The sequence below is a fragment of the Pseudophryne corroboree genome, chromosome 3 (genome assembly GCF_028390025.1).
Source record: "Pseudophryne corroboree isolate aPseCor3 chromosome 3, aPseCor3.hap2, whole genome shotgun sequence".
In the NCBI taxonomy this organism is placed as follows: domain Eukaryota; kingdom Metazoa; phylum Chordata; class Amphibia; order Anura; family Myobatrachidae; genus Pseudophryne; species Pseudophryne corroboree.
In genome coordinates this window covers 10,012,554-10,030,131 of record NC_086446.1, presented here as the reverse complement: position 1 = coordinate 10,030,131, position 17,578 = coordinate 10,012,554, and the positions used below count along the sequence as shown (strand labels likewise).

Here is a 17,578-nt window from a genome sequence, read left to right as displayed (position 1 = left end):
ATATAGTTCTGCATTCTGCTAAATTTTTCAAGAAATGGTTGAGGAACACGGCAAAGACTTCAAGGTGTTCTCCAGTTCCCCAGATCTCAATCTGTTCGAGCATCTGTGGGATGTGCTACAAAAGTCTAAGCCATGGAGGCCCCACCTTGCAACTTACAGGAATTAAAGGAACTGCCGCTAATGTCTTGGAGCTAAAAACACAGGACACAATCAGAGGTCTTGTGGAGTCCATGCCTTGACGGATCAGAGCTGTTCTAGTGGCACGAGAGGGTCCAACACAATATTAAGCAGGTGGGTTTAATGTTATGGCTGATCGGTGTATATAAGGGGCTAATTACAGACAATGGTTTCACTTAAAAATAAGAATTTACTTACCGATAATTCTATTTCTCATAGTCCGTAGTGGATGCTGGGGACTCCGAAAGGACCATGGGAATAGCGGCTCCGCAGGAGACTGGGCACAAAAGTAAAAGCTTTAGGACTACATGGTGTGCACTGGCTCCTCCCCCTATGACCCTCCTCCAAGCCTCAGTTAGGATACTGTGCCCGGACGAGCGTACACAATAAGGAAGGATTTTGAATCCCGGGTAAGACTCATACCAGCCACACCAATCACACCGTACAACTTGTGATCTGAACCCAGTTAACAGCATGATAACAGAGGAGCCTCTGAAAAGATGGCTCACAACAATAATAACCCGATTTTTGTAACAATAACTATGTACAAGTATTGCAGACAATCCGCACTTGGGATGGGCGCCCAGCATCCACTACGGACTATGAGAAATAGAATTATCGGTAAGTAAATTCTTATTTTCTCTGACGTCCTAGTGGATGCTGGGGACTCCGAAAGGACCATGGGGATTATACCAAAGCTCCCAAACGGGCGGGAGAGTGCGGATGACTCTGCAGCACCGAATGAGAGAACTCCAGGTCCTCCTCAGCCAGGGTATCAAATTTGTAGAATTTAGCAAACGTGTTTGCCCCTGACCAAGTAGCTGCTCGGCAAAGTTGTAAAGCCGAGACCCCTCGGGCAGCCGCCCAAGATGAGCCCACTTTTCGTGTGGAATGGGCTTTTACAGATTTTGGCTGTGGCAGGCCTGCCACAGAATGTGCAAGTTGAATTGTACTACAAATCCAACGAGCAATAGTCTGCTTAGAAGCAGGAGCACCCAGCTTGTTGGGTGCATACAGGATAAACAGCGAGTCAGATTTTCTGACTCCAGCCGTCCTGGAAACATATATTTTCAGGGCCCTGACTACGTCCAGCAACTTGGAATCCTCCAAGTCCCTAGTAGCCGCAGGTACCACAATAGGCTGGTTTAAGTGAAACGCTGAAACCACCTTAGGGAGAAATTGGGGACGAGTCCTCAATTCTGCCCTGTCCGTATGAAAAATTAGGTAAGGGCTTTTATAGGATAAAGCCGCCAATTCTGAGACACGCCTGGCTGAAGCCAGGGCTAACAGCATTACCACTTTCCATGTGAGATATTTTAAGTCCACAGTGGTGAGTGGTTCAAACCAATGTGATTTTAGGAAACCCAAAACTACATTGAGATCACAAGGTGCCACTGGAGGCACAAAAGGAGGCTGTATATGCAGTACTCCCTTGACAAACGTCTGAACTTCAGGAACTGAAGCTAGTTCTTTTTGGAAGAATATCGACAGGGCCGAAATTTGAACCTTAATGGACCCTAATTTTAGGCCCATAGACAGTCCTGTTTGCAGGAAATGCAGGAAACGACCCAGTTGAAATTCCTCTGTAGGGGCCTTCCTGGCCTCACACCACGCAACATATTTACGCCAAATACGGTGATAATGTTGCACAGTTACATCCTTCCTGGCTTTGATCAGGGTAGGGATGACTTCATCCGGAATGCCTTTTTCCTTCAGGATCCGGCGTTCAACCGCCATGCCGTCAAACACAGCCGCGGTAAGTCTTGGAACAGACAGGGTCCCTGCTGGAGCAGGTCCTTTCTTAGAGGTAGAGGCCACGGGTCTTCCGTGAGCATCTCTTGAAGTTCCGGGTACCAAGTCCTTCTTGGCCAATCCGGAGCCACGAGTATAGTCCTTACTCCTCTCCTTCTTATGATTCTCAGTACCTTGGGTATGAGAGGCAGAGGAGGGAACACATACACTGACTGGTACACCCACGGTGTTACCAGGGCGTCCACAGCTATTGCCTGAGGGTCCCTTGACCTGGCGCAATATCTGTCCAGTTTTTTGTTGAGGCGGGACGCCATCATGTCCACCTTTGGTTTTTCCCAACGGTTCACAATCATGTGGAAGACTTCTGGGTGAAGTCCCCACTCTCCCGGGTGGAGGTCGTGTCTGCTGAGGAAGTCTGCTTCCCAGTTGTCCACTCCCGGAATGAACACTGCTGACAGTGCTATCACATGATTTTCCGCCCAGCGAAGAATCCTTGCAACTTCCGTCATTGCCCTCCTGCTTCTTGTGCCGCCCTGTCTGTTTACGTGGGCGACTGCCGTGATGTTGTCCGACTGGATCAACACCGGCTGACCCTGAAGCAGAGGCCTTGCCTGACTTAGGGCATTGTAAATGGCCCTTAGTTCCAGGATATTTATGTGAAGTGACGTTTCCATGCTTGACCACAAGCCCTGGAAATTTTTTCCCTGTGTGACTGCTCCCCAGCCTCTCAGGCTGGCATCCGTGGTCACCAGGACCCAGTCCTGAATGCCGAATCTGCGGCCCTCTAGAAGATGAGCACTCTGTAACCACCACAGGAGAGACACCCTTGTCCTTGGAGACAGGGTTATCCGCTGATGCATTTGAAGATGCGATCCGGACCATTTGTCCAGTAGATCCCACTGAAAAGTTCTTGCGTGGAATCTGCCGAATGGAATCGCTTCGTAAGAAGCCACCATTTTTCCCAGGACCCTTGTGCATTGATGCACTGACACTTGGCCTGGTTTTAGGAGGTTCCTGACTAGGTCGGATAACTCCCTGGCTTTCTCCTCCGGGAGAAACACCTTTTTCTGGACTGTGTCCAGAATCATCCCTAGGAACAGCAGACGTGTCGTCGGAATCAGCTGCGATTTTGGAATATTTAGAATCCACCCGTGCTGTCGTAGTACTACTTGAGATAGTGCTACTCCGACCTCTAACTGTTCTCTGGACCTTGCCCTTATCAGGAGATCGTCCAAGTAAGGGATAATTAAGACGCCTTTTCTTCGAAGAAGAATCATCATTTCGGCCATTACCTTGGTAAAGACCCGGGGTGCCGTGGACAATCCAAACGGCAGCGTCTGAAACTGATAGTGACAGTTCTGTACCACAAACCTGAGGTACCCTTGGCGAGAAGGGCAAATTGGGACATGGAGGTAAGCATCCTTGATGTCCAGAGACACCATATAGTCCCCTTCTTCCAGGTTCGCTATCACTGCTCTGAGTGACTCCATCTTGAATTTGAACCTTTGTATGTAAGTGTTCAAGGATTTCAGATTTAAAATAGGTCTCACCGAGCCGTCCGGCTTCGGTACCACAAACAGCGTGGAATAATACCCCTTTCCCTGTTGTAGGAGGGGTACCTTGATTATCACCTGCTGGGAATACAGCTTGTGAATGGCTTCCAATACCGCCTCCCTGTCGGAGGGAGACGTTGGTAAAGCAGACTTCAGGAACCGGCGAGGGGGAGACGTCTCGAATTCCAATTTGTACCCCTGAGATACTACCTGCAGGGTCCAGGGGTCCACTTGCGAGTGAGCCCACTGCGCGCTGAAAATCTTGAGACGGGCCCCCACCGTGCCTGAGTCCGCTTGTAAGGCCCCAGCGTCATGCTGAGGACTTGGCAGAAGCGGGGGAGGGCTTCTGTTCCTGGGAAGAGGCTGCCTGCTGCAGTCTTTTTCCCCTTCCTCTGCCCCGGGGCAGATATGAGTGGCCTTTTGCCCGCTTGCCCTTATGGGGACGAAAGGACTGAGCCTGAAAAGACGGTGTCTTTTTCTGCTGAGAGGTGACCTGGGGTAAAAAGGTGGATTTCCCAGCCGTTGCCGTGGCCACCAGGTCCGATAGACCGACCCCAAATAACTCCTCCCCTTTATACGGCAATACTTCCATATGCCGCTTGGAATCCGCATCACCTGACCACTGTCGCGTCCATAACCCTCTTCTGGCAGAAATGGACAGCGCACTTACTCTTGATGCCAGAGTGCAAATATCCCTCTGTGCATCTCGCATATATAGAAATGCATCCTTTAAATGCTCTATAGTCAATAATATACTGTCCCTGTCCAGGGTATCAATATTTTCAGTCAGGGAATCCGACCAAGCCACCCCAGCACTGCACATCCAGGCTGAGGCGATTGCTGGTCGCAGTATAATACCAGTATGTGTGTATATACTTTTAAGGATATTTTCCAGCTTCCTATCAGCTGGTTCCTTGAGGGCGGCCGTATCAGGAGACGGTAACGCCACTTGTTTTGATAAGCGTGTGAGCGCCTTATCTACCCTAGGGGGTGTTTCCCAACGCGCCCTAACCTCTTGCGGGAAAGGGTATAATGCCAATAATTTTTTAGAAATTAGCAGTTTTTTATCGGGGGAAACCCACGCTTCATCACACACCTCATTTAATTCATCTGATTCAGGAAAAACTACGGGTAGTTTTTTCACACCCCACATAATACCCTTTTTTGTGGTACTTGTAGTATCAGAAATGTTCAAAACCTCCTTCATTGCCGTGATCATGTAACGTGTGGCCCTACTGGAAAATACGTTTGTTTCCTCACCGTCGACACTGGAGTCAGTGTCCGTGTCTGGGTCTGTGTCGACCATCTGAGGTAACGGGCGCTTTAGAGCCCCTGACGGTGTTTGAGACGCCTGTACAGGTAATAACTGATTTGCCGGCTGTCTCATGTCGTCAACAGTCTTTTGTAAAGTGCTGACACTATCACGTAATTCCTTCCTCATACATGTCGACACAACGTACCGACACACAGCACACACACAGGGAATGCTCTGATAGAGGACAGGACCCCACTAGCCCTTTGGGGAGACAGAGGGAGAGTTTGCCAGCACACACCAGAGCGCTATATATATACAGGGATAACCTTATATAAGTGTTTTTCCCTTTTCTCTATCGTCCTAGTGGATGCTGGGGTTCCTGAAAGGACCATGGGGAATAGCGGCTCCGCAGGAGACAGGGCACAAAAAGTAAAGCTTTAGGATCAGGTGGTGTGCACTGGCTCCTCCCCCTATGACCCTCCTCCAAGCCAGTTAGATTTTTGTGCCCGGCCGAGAAGGGTGCAATCTAGGTGGCTCTCCTAAAGAGCTGCTTAGGAAAGTTTAGCTTAGGTTTTTTATTTTACAGTGAGTCCTGCTGGCAACAGGATCACTGCAACGAGGGACTTAGGGGAGAAGAAGTGAACTCACCTGCGTGCAGGATGGATTGGCTTCTTGGCTACTGGACATCAGCTCCAGAGGGACGATCACAGGTACAGCCTGGATGGTCACCGGAGCCTTGCCGCCGGCCCCCTTGCAGATGCTGAAGTAAGAAGAGGTCCAGAATCGGCGGCAGAAGACTCCTCAGTCTTCTAAAGGTAGCGCACAGCACTGCAGCTGTGCGCCATTTTCCTCTCAGCACACTTCACACGGCAGTCACTGAGGGTGCAGGGCGCTGGGAGGGGGGCGCCCTGGGAGGCAAATGAATACCTATTTTGGCTAAAAATACCTCACATATAGCCTCCGGAGGCTATATGGAGATATTTAACCCCTGCCAGAATCCGTTAAGAGCGGGAGACGAGGCCGCCGAAAAAGGGGCGGGGCCTATCTCCTCAGCACACAGCGCCATTTTCCCTCACAGAAAGGCTGGAGGGAAGGCTCCCAGGCTCTCCCCTGCACTGCACTACAGAAACAGGGTTAAAACAGAGAGGGGGGGCACTAATTTGGCGATATGCTTATATATATATTAAGATGCTATAAGGGAAAACACTTATATAAGGTTGTCCCTATATAATTATAGCGTTTTTGGTGTGTGCTGGCAAACTCTCCCTCTGTCTCTCCAAAGGGCTAGTGGGTCCTGTCCTCTATCAGAGCATTCCCTGTGTGTGTGCTGTGTGTCGGTACGTGTGTGTCGACAGGTAGGAGGACGATGTTGGTGAGGAGGCGGAGCAATTGCCTGTAATGGTGATGTCACTCTCTAGGGAGTCGACACCGGAATGGATGGCTTATTTAGGAAATTACGTGATAATGTCAACACGCTGCAAAGTCGGTTGACGACATGAGACGGCCGACAAACAATTAGTACGGTCCAGACGTCTCAAAAACACCGTCAAGGGTTTTAAAACGCCCGTTTACTTTAGTCGGTCGACACAGACACAGACAGGGACACTGAATCCAGTGTCGACGGTGAATAAACAAACGTATTCCTTATTAGGGCCACACGTTAAAGGCAATGAAGGAGGTGTTACGTATTTCTGATACTACAAGTACCACAAAAGAGGGTATTATGTGGGATGTGAAAAAACTACCATAGTTTTTCCTGAATCAGATAAATTAAATAAAGTGTGTGATGATGCGTGGGTTCCCCCCGATAGAAAATTATGGGCGGTATACCCTTTCCCGCCAGAAGTTAGGGCGCGTTGGGAAACACCCCTTAAGGTGGATAAGGCGCTCACACGCTTATCAAAACAAGTGGCGGTACCGTCTATAGATAGGGCCGTCCTCAAGGACCAGCTGACAAGGCTGGAAAATATAATAAAAAGTATATACACACATACTGGTGTTATACTGCGGCCAGCGATCGCCTCAGCCTGGATGTGCAGAGCTAGGGTGGCTTGGTCGGATTCCCTGACTGAGAATATTGATACCCTTGACAGGGACAGTATTTTATTGACTATAGAGCATTTCTATATATGCGAGATGCACAGAGGGATATTTGCACTCTGGCATCATGAATAAACGCGATGTCCATAACTGCCAGAAGATGTTATGGACACGACAGTGGTCAGGTGATGCAGATTCCAAACGGCACAGTATGGCCGTATAAAGGAAGAGGACTTGTTTGGGGTCGGTCCATCGGACCTGGTGGTCACGGCAACTGCTGGAAAATCCACCGTTTTTTACCCTAAGTCACATCTCTGCAGAAAAAGACACCGTCTTTTCAGCCTCAGTCCTCTCGTCCCTATAAGATCATATCTGCCCAGGGATAGAGGAAAGGGAAGAAGACTGCAGCAGGCAGCCCATTCCCAGGAACAGAAGCGTTCCACCGCGTCTGACAAGTTCTCAGCATGGCGCTGAGACCGTACAGGACCCCTGGATCCTACAAGTAGTATCCCGGGCGGTACAGATGGGAATGTCGAGACGTTTCCCCTTCGCAGGCTCCTGAAGTCTGCTTTACCAAGTCTCCCTCCGACAAGGAGGTAGTATGGGAAAAAATTCACAAGCTGTATTCCCAGCAGGTGATAATTAAATTACCCCTCCTACTACAGAAAAGGGGTATTATTCCACACTATATTGTGGTACTGAAGCCAGAAGGCTAGGTGAGACTTATTCTAAAAAATTTTTTTGAACACTTACAAAGGTTCAAATTAAGATGAAGTCACTCAGAGCAGTGATAACGAACCAGGAAGAAGGGGACTATATAGTGTCCCGGGACATCAGGGATGCTTACCTCTATGTCCCAAATTTGCCCTTCTCACTAAGGGTACCTCAGGTTCGTGGTGCAGAACTGTCACTATCAGTTTCAGACGCTGCCGTTTGGATTGTCCACGGCACCCCGGGGTCTTTACCAAGGTAATGGCCGAATTGATGATTCTTCTTCGAAGAAAAGGCGTCTTAATTATCCCTTACTTGGACGATCTCCTGATAGGGGCATAGTCCAGGGAACAGTTGGAGGTCGGAGTAGCACTATCTCGGATACTGCTACAATCAGCACGGGTGGATTCTAAATATTCCAAAATCGCAGCTGATCCCGACGACACGTCTGCTGTGCCTAGGGATGATTCTGGACACAGTCCAGAAAAAGGTGTTTCTCCCGGAAGAGAAAGCCAGGGAGTTATCCGAGCAAGTCAGGAACCTCCTAAAAACAGTGCATCATTGCACAAGGGTCCTGGTAAAAATGGTGGCTTCCTACGAAGCAATTCCATTCGGCAGATTTCACGTAAGAACTTTTCAGTGGGATCTGCTGGACAAATGGTCCGGATCGCATCTTCAGATGCATCAGCGGATAACCCAATATCCAAGGACAAGGGTGTCTCTCCTGTGGTGGTTATAGAGTGCTCATCTTCTAGAGGGCCGCAGATTCGGCATTCAGGATTGGATGCTGGTAACCACGGAGCCCAGCCTGAGAGGCTGGGGAGCAGTCACACAAGGGAAAAATTTCCAGGGAGTGTGATCAAGTATGGAGACTTTTCTCCACATAAATATACTGGAGCTAAGGGTAAATTTATAATGCTCTAAGCTTAGCAAGACCTCTGCTTCAAGGTCAGCCGGTATTGATCCAGTGGAAAAAAAAAAAAACATCACGGCAGTCGCCCACGTAAACAGACAGGGCGACACAAGAAGCAGGAGGGCAATGGCAGAAACTGCAAGGACTTTTCGCTGGGCGGAAAATCATGTGATAACACTGTCAGCAGTTTTTCATCCCGGGAATGGAAACTGGGAAGCAGACTTCCTCAGCACGACCTCCACCCGGGAGAGTGGAAACTTCATTGAGAAGTTTTTTCCACATGATTGTAAACCGTTGGGAAATACCAAAGGTGGACATGATGGCGTCCCGTCCAAAAAAAAAAAAAAAAAAAAAAAAAAAAAAAAAAAAAAAACGGGACAGGTATTGCGCCAGGTCAAGAGACCCTCAGGCAATAGATGTGGACGTTCTGGTAACACCGTGGGTGTACCAGTCGGTGTATGTGTTCCCTCCTCTGCTTCTCATACCTAAGGTGCTGAGAATTATAAGACGTAGAGGAGTAAGAACTATACTCATGGCTCCGGATTGGCCAAGAAGGACTTGGTACCCGGAACTTCAAGAGATGCTTACAGAGGTCTTATGGCCTCTGCCGCTAAGAAGGGACTTGCTTCAGCAAGTACCATGTCTGTTCCAAGACTTACCGCAGCTGCGTTTGTCGGCATGGCGATGGAAAGCCGTATCCTAAGGGAAAAAAAGGCATTCCGGAAGAGGTCATTCCTACCCTGGTCAAAGCCAGAAAGGAGGTGACCGCACAACATTATCACCACGTGTGGCGAAAATATGTTGCGTGGTGTGAGGCCAGGAAGGCCCCACAAAGAAATTTCAACTCGGTCGTTTCCTGCATTTCCTGCAAACAGGAGTGTCTATGGGCCTCAAATTGGGGTCCATTAAGGTTCAAATTCGGCCCTGTAAATTTTCTTCCAGAAAGAATTGGCTTCAGTTCCTGAAGTCCAGAAGTTTGTCAAGGGAGTATTGCATATACAAACCCCTTTTTTGTGCCTCCAGTGGCACTGTGGGATCTCAACGTAGTTCTGGGATTCCTCAAATCACATTGGTTTAAAACCAGTCAAATATGTGGATTTGAAGCATCTCACATAAAAAGTGACCATGCTCTTGGCCCTGGCCTGGACCAGGCGAGTGTCAAATTGGTGGTTTTTTCTCAAAAAAGCCCATATCTGTTTGTCCATTCGGACAGGGCAGAGCTGCGGACTCGTCCCCAGTTCTCTCCCTAAGGTGGTGTCAGTGTTTCACCTGAACCAGCTTATTGTGGTGCCTTGCACCTACTAGGGACTTGGAGGACTCCAAGTTGCTAGAAGTTGTCAGGGCCCTGAAAATATGTTCAAGGACAGCTGGAGTCAGAAAATCTGACTCGCTGTTTATACTGTATGCACCCAACAAGTTGGGTGCGCCTGCTTCTAAGCAGTCGATTGCTCGTTGGATTTGTAACACAATTCAACTTGCACATTCTGAGGCAGGCCTGCCACAGTCTAAATCGGTTAAGGCCCATTCCACAAGGAAGGTGGGCTCATCTTGGGCGGCTGCCCGAGAGGTCTCGGCATTACAACTCTGCCGAGCAGCTACGTGGTCAGGGGAGAACACGTTTGTAAAATTCTACAAATTTGATATCCTGGCAAAAGAGGACCTGGAGTTCTCTCATTCGGTGCTGCAGAGTCATCCGCACTCTCCCGCCCGTTTGGGAGCTTTGGTATAATCCCCATGGTCCTTTCAGGAACCCCAGCATCCACTAGGACGATAGAGAAAATAAGAATTTACTTACCGATAATTCTATTTCTCGGAGTCCGTAGTGGATGCTGGGCGCCCATCCCAAGTGCGGATTATCTGCAATACTTGTACATAGTTACAAAAATCGGGTTATTATTGTTGTGAGCCATCTTTTCAGAGGCTCCGCTGTTATCATACTGTTAACTGGGTTTAGATCACAAGTTGTACGGTGTGATTGGTGTGGCTGGTATGAGTCTTACCCGGGATTCAAAATTCCTCCCTTATTGTGTACGCTCGTCCGGGCACAGTACCTAACTGGCTTGGAGGAGGGTCATAGGGGGAGGAGCCAGTGCACACCACCTGATCCTAAAGCTTTACTTTTTGTGCCCTGTCTCCTGCGGAGCCGCTATTCCCCATGGTCCTTTCAGGAACCCCAGCATCCACTACGGACTCCGAGAAATAGAATTATCGGTAAGTAAATTCTTATTATATAGCTGCTGTATAGATTTATCTGCCAATTAGTGCCCCCCCTCCCTTGTTTTACCCTGTTTCTGTAGTGCAGGACTGCAGGGGAGAGTCAGGGAGCTTCCCTCCAACGGAGCTGTGAGGAAAAATGGCGCCAGTGTGCTGATGAGATAGGCTCCGCCCCCTTCTCGGCGGCCTTTCTCCCGCTTTTTTAAGGAAAAATTGGCAGGGTTTAAATGCATCCATATAGCCCAGGAGCTATATGTGATGTATTTTTTGCCATATAAGGTGTTTTTATTGCGTCTCAGGGCGCCCCCCCCCCCAGCGCCCTGCACCCTCAGTGACCGGAGTGTGAAGTGTGCCGAGAGCAATGGCGCACAGCTGCGGTGCTGTGCGCTACCTTATTGAAGACAGGACGTCTTCTGCCGCCGATTTTCCGGACCTCTTCAGTCTTCTGGCTCTGTAAGGGGGCCGGCGGCGCGGCTCTGGGACCCATCCATGGCTGGGCCTGTGATCGTCCCTCTGGAGCTAATGTCCAGTAGCCTAAGAAGCCCAATCCACTCTGCACGCAGGTGAGTTCGCTTCTTCTCCCCTTAGTCCCTCGGTGCAGTGAACCTGTTGCCAGCAGGATTCACTGAAAATAAAAAACCTATACTTAAACTTTTTACTAAGCAGCTCAGGAGAGCCACCTAGTGAGCACCCTTGTCGTTCGGGCACAAAAATCTAACTGAGGCTTGGAGGAGGGTCATAGGGGGAGGAGCCAGTGCACACCAGGTAGTCCTAAAGCTTTTACTTTTGTGCCCAGTCTCCTGCGGAGCCGCTATTCCCATGGTCCTTTCGGAGTCCCCAGCATCCACTAGGACGTCAGAGAAATTAATTTAATTATACCAGAAGTCTATATGGGAGGAGTCTGAGGCTATTTTGTATTTTCACAATTCACAACAGTAATTTACGCCTCAGCCTTAACTTCACTTAAATCGGCTAGAAAAAAAGACGCCAATGTAGTAGAAACGCCTTGGTGTACTCTGAGAGTGCGGATGCCTATCTCCTACTGCCCAGGGGTCTTGGACATAATATCTCTCATTTTGTTGGGTCACTGGAATAGTGGTGGCATGCAGGTATACCTATATTTTTTTTTAAACCCCAGAAATGTTGTATTGGTTCTGATGAGAGCTTTTTGGCATTTAGTAACAGACAGTTAAGGGGTCCTGGGGTATGGATGTGAGAAAGGAGGGTGGGCTCCATCCATAAGACCCAGTCCCGGTCTTTGACTTGTTACCTCAGAGCAGGCAAATAAGTGATTTCACCTGCATGAGGGTGTTAAAAGGCTGCTAGCCTGATCTTTAGGTCTCTATGAGCCTGGGGAAAAGGGACTGCAAAGTCTCTGAGAGAAAACATGCTACTGGATGCAAGTGAGCTATTCTGGGTGACTGTTATGGTTTCGCAGTGTTAGGAGTGACTTACGTTTCGTTAGCACCAGATGACAAGGTGTTTATTTAGATGTTTTAGTTTATTTTTCTGCTTAATAAAACTGGTTGAGTACAGCTGCACTAGAAACCTTAGACCTGTGTGATCTCTCAGATGCTGGGCACAGCCATCTACCCCAGGAGATTGTACATGTGCCCCTGAACCTGTGTTTTATTGGTAGATGAAAGGTACTGCTGTGTCTAATACATGGCTGCTATTCCCACAGAGCAATAATATACAGCATTTTATTTATGTGACTCTTTTCCATGATAAGTGTTTATTACTCACCTGTGCTGATATCTGTAGGGATTTCCTCCTCCTTACACTGCTGATCACCCCTTACGTACGTCTCTTCTTCTCCCTCGATATCTTCTGCCTTCATATCAGTCACATACGTCTCTTCTTCTCCCTCTATATCTTCTGCCTTTATATCAGTCACATACGTCTCTTCTTCTCCCTCTATATCTTCTGCCTTCATATCAGTCACACACGTCTCTTCTTCTCCCTCTGTTTCTTCTACCTTCATATCAGTCACATACGTCTCTTCTTCTCCCTCTATATCTTCTGCCTTCATATCAGTCACATACGTCTCTTCTTCTCCCTCTATATCTTCTACCTTAATAACAGTCAGATCTTCACCCTAAATAACCCATAAATCAACAACACTTTATTAGTACCTATATTGAGATAAAACAGAAGAATGTGAGAGACACAGCTTCTCTACAGTAACATACAGAGTGTCACTTTGGTAAATCCCACCTACCTGACCCTCCTGTGGGATCCTGTGATTCCCCTCTGTACAATCCTGGGAATACAGAGGATGGGGACATCTCTCTGGGGTATCTCTGTTACTGGGCCCATCTGTAGGAGACACACAGTGACTGAGTACAGTGTATATATGTGATTATCAGATGATGTGTGTATATAGGGGCCCCCATACCTGCTCTCCCTTGTACAATACATGACAGTCTACTCTTACCCAGTGATGTCGGGGGCCGGTGATTCTCCATCATCACGTCCTTGTACAGACCCCTGTGTTCCTCTATATACTCCTCCTCCTGCATGGAGACATATACAGTGAAATCCTGACACCTTATAAGAACCTGACACACACAGTGATACAGTCATCACCCAGAGACATCCCCTGGTGTTACTGTATAATGTCCCATTCCCAGCAGTCACCTCTCCAGTCATCACCCAGACGCGTCCCCTGGTGTTACTGTATCATGTCCTATTCCCAGCAGTCACCTCTCCAGTCAACTCCCAGACTCATCCCCTGGTGTTACTGTATAATGCCCCATTCCCCGCAGTCACCTCTCCAGTCATCACCCAGACGCGCCCCCTGGTGTTACTGTATAATGTCCTATTCCCAGCAGTCACCTCTCCAGTCAACACCCAGACACATCCCCTGGTGTTACTGTATAATGCCCCATTCCCCGCAGTCACCTCTTCAGTCATCACCCAGACACGTCCCCTGGTGTTACTGTATAATGCCCCATTCCCAGGAGTCACCTCTCCAGTCAGCAGCTGAATGATCTTGTTGGAGAGTTCCAGGATCTTCTGGTCATTGTGTCTCTCATGTATCAGTGAGTGAGGTGGAGGCACCGTGATGGGGCTCTGGGTCCTGCTCAGTCCTCCTGACACACGGGGAGAGCTTCTGGATGACTCGCACTCACCGGTTGTCTCCTTCACTAACATGAAAATGAGAAATAAAAAAAGTAAATGGAGCAACTTGCACTTCTATACAAAGGTCTATATTACACATATAAACCCTATACTATCTATCTGTTACCATGTCCAAGGAACAGTCAACAGTGTAGTGTATATAGCATTTAATGGGCTGTCCCGAGTTCTTAGCTTCTTTGACTTGTTCGCGATGGACCTTCACATCTTTGGAGAATATCAGGATATTGTCAGATACATAACCAGACACTTGTAGAGTAGATCTCGAAAAAGCTCACTGACATAATTCTGAAAAACTGCTGGAGCACTGCATAGACCAAAGGGCATCACCAGATATTAGTAATGCCCATCGTGGGTATTGAACGCAGTCTTCCACTCATCTCCTGTGCGAATGCATACAAGGTTATAAGCCCCACGTAGGTCCATTTTAGTGAAAATGGTAGCTCCCTTTACTCTGTCGAATAATTCGGGGATCAAGGGAAAGGGGTACCTGTTCTTAACTGGAACCTCATTAAGGCCCCGGTAATCAAAGCAAGGCCGCAGGCCCCCGTCCTTCTTTTTAACGAAAAAGATCCCTGCCCCAGCTGGAGAAGAGGAAGGTTGAAGGAATCCTTTGGCCAAATTCTCCTGTATGTACTCAGAAATCTCTTGGGTTTCCGGGAGAGATAAAAGGATAAATTCGGCCTCTGGGAGGTGTTTTACCAGGCAATAAATCAATAGGACAATCCCAACTGCGGTAGGGAGGCAAAGTGTCCGCTCCTGCTTACTGAAGACGTCTAAAAAGGGCCGGTAAATGTCTGGAAGGCTAGAAGAGTGTAGTGTAAGAACTGGCTTGACAGTGGACAGACAACTCTGGGAACAGGACTCCCCCCAGACGAGCACATCCATAGTTTGCCAATCCAAGTGGGGGTTGTGCTTCTGTAACCACGGGAACCTGAGGATTATTTTTTGATAGGCTTTGGGAATTACCAGGAAAGAGATAGCTTCAGAATGGAGAATACAAACTTTCATCTTCAGAGGAACAGTACGGAGGGTGATGATCCCTTCAGGGATATAACTTCCATCTACCGCGGTGATAGAAATAGCGCGCTCTAAACGAACGGTCAGTATTTTAGAATGTTGGACTAAGGTGGAAGTAATAAAACTTTCAGCAGCTCCAGAATCTAAAAGCGCTGCAACATGAAGAGAAGAAGAAGGAAGTTCCAGACAGACAGACAATGACGACTCCATCCTGGTAAGTAGTTTGTGGAATGCTCGTAACTTAACCTCTCCTGCGTAAACTGGGAGCGGGAGTTTCCCGGCCGTTGAATACAAGACTAACAAAGTGGTTGGCCGCACCACAATACATACAAAGGCTGCCTTGTCTGCGTCTTTGACGTTGCTCGGTGAAACGAGAACGGTTGACTTTCATGGGTTTTTCAGTAGAAGGTGAGGATGGTCTTGGGAGTGGGACTGGCCCGAGATTTGGGTCCCTCAAACCTCGTGTGTTCGAGACAACGCTCTTTATATCTCAGATCTAGTTTATTGCACAAAGAAATTTAACTGGTCGAGCTTAGTTGGCACGTCTTGAGTGGCCAGATCATCTTTAATTCTGTCGGAAAGACCATTCCAGAAGGTAGCAATGAGAGCCTCCTTATTCCAGCTCAGTTCAGAAGGTCGTACGGAATTGGATCACGTACTGGCCTACGGAGCGGGTTCCTTGACACAGAATCTCCAGAGAAACAAACATAGTCCGGCCCGGCTTGTCAAAGATCCTACGAAAAGTTGCCACGAATTCCGGGTAGTTCGAGAGTATGGGATCAGTTCTCTCCCACAATGGTGAAGTCATGTCCAGAGCTCGTCCAGTTAAGATGTATGCAATCATTGTCCGTTCAGATGAAAAAATAAGATTTTACTCACCGGTAAATCTATTTCTCGTAGTCCGTAGTGGATGCTGGGAACTCCGAAAGGACCATGGGGAATAGCGGCTCCGCAGGAGACTGGGCACAACTAAAGAAAACTTTAGGTCACCTGGTGTGCACTGGCTCCTCCCACTATGACCCTCCTCCAAGCCTCAGTTAGGATACTGTGCCCGGAAGAGCTGACACAATAAGGAAGGATTTTGAATCCCGGGTAAGACTCATACCAGCCACACCAATCACACCGTATAACTCGTGATACTATACCCAGTTAACAGTATGAAAACACTGAGCCTCTCAACAGATGGCTCAACAATAACCCTTTTGTTAACAATAACTATGTACAAGTATTGCAGACAATCCGCACTTGGGATGGGCGCCCAGCATCCACTACGGACTACGAGAAATAGATTTACCGGTGAGTAAAATCTTATTTTCTCTAACGTCCTAGTGGATGCTGGGAACTCCGAAAGGACCATGGGGATTATACCAAAGCTCCCAAACGGGCGGGAGAGTGCGGATGACTCTGCAGCACCGAATGAGAGAACTCAAGGTCCTCCTCAGCCAGGATATCAAATTTGTAGAATTTTGCAAACGTGTTTGCCCCTGACCAAGTAGCAGCTCGGCAAAGTTGTAAAGCCGAGACCCCTCGGGCAGCCGCCCAAGATGAGCCCACCTTCCTTGTGGAATGGGCTTTTACTGATTTAGGATGCGGCAGTCCAGCCGCAGAATGCGCCTGCTGAATTGTGCTACAAATCCAGCGAGCAATAGTCTGCTTAGAAGCAGGAGCACCCAGTTTGTTGGGTGCATACAGGATAAATAGCGAGTCAGTTTTTCTGACTCTAGCCGTCCTGGAAACATAAATTTTCAAGGCCCTGACTACGTCCAGTAACTTGGAATCCTCCAAGTTCCTTGTAGCCGCAGGCACTACAATAGGTTGGTTCAAGTGAAAGGCTGATACCACCTTAGGGAGAAACTGGGGACGAGTCCTCAATTCTGCCCTATCCATATGGAAAATCAGATAAGGGCTTTTACATGACAAAGCCGCCAATTCTGATACACGCCTGGCCGAAGCCAAGGCCAATAACATGACCACTTTCCACGTAAGATATTTCAGATACACGGTTCTTAGTGGCTCAAACCAATGTGATTTTAGGAAATTCAACACCACGTTGAGATCCCAAGGTGCCACTGGAGGCACAAAAGGAGGCTGAATATGCAGCACTCCTTTTACAAATGTCTGAACTTCAGGTAGTGAAGCTAGTTCTTCTTGGAACAAAATCGACAGAGCCGAGATCTGCACCTTAATGGAGCCTAATTTTAGGCCCATAGTCACTCCTGACTGCAGGAAGTGCAGAAATCGACCCAGCTGAAATTCCTCTGTTGGGGCCTTTCTGGCCTCACACCAAGGAACATATTTCCGCCATATGCGGTGATAATGTTTCGCAGATACATCTTTCCTGGCTTTAATCAGCGTAGGAATGACTTCCTCCGGCATGCCCTTTTCCTTTAGGATCCGGCGTTCAACCGCCATGCCGTCAAACGCAGCCGCGGTAAGTCTTGGAACAGACAGGGCCCCTGCTGCAGCAGGTCCTGTCTGAGCGGCAGAGGCCATGGGTCCTCTGAGATCATCTCTTGAAGTTCCGGATACCACGCTCGTCTTGGCCAATCCGGAACCACGAGTATAGTTCTTACTCCTCTTTTCCTTATTATCCTCAGTACCTTGGGTATGAGAGGCAGAGGAGGGAACACATAAACTGACTGGTACACCCACGGTGTCACTAGAGCGTCCACAGCTATCGCCTGAGGGTACCTTGACCTGGCGCAATATCTCTCTAGTTTTTTGTTTAGGCGGGACGCCATCATGTCCACCTGTGGCCGTTCCCAACGATTTACAATCAGTGTGAAGACTTCTGATGAAGTC

The 17,578-nt window shown here is 48.4% G+C and overlaps 1 protein-coding gene across 1 annotated transcript in view; it reads right to left on the bottom strand.

The window, feature by feature from the left end:
- The window catches only part of LOC135057008 (oocyte zinc finger protein XlCOF22-like), a 162,970-nt gene that overhangs the window by 47,147 nt on the left and 98,245 nt on the right, over nt 1-17,578 (bottom strand). The window contains exons 2-5 of the mRNA XM_063962866.1: nt 13,586-13,759; nt 13,053-13,131; nt 12,837-12,934; nt 12,362-12,713 (exon numbers count right to left, since the gene is read on the bottom strand). Of these exons, the coding sequence (XP_063818936.1) occupies nt 12,362-12,713; nt 12,837-12,934; nt 13,053-13,086 (484 nt within the window). The 5' untranslated portion in view covers nt 13,087-13,131; nt 13,586-13,759. The remainder of the gene's footprint in view (nt 1-12,361; nt 12,714-12,836; nt 12,935-13,052; nt 13,132-13,585; nt 13,760-17,578) is intronic.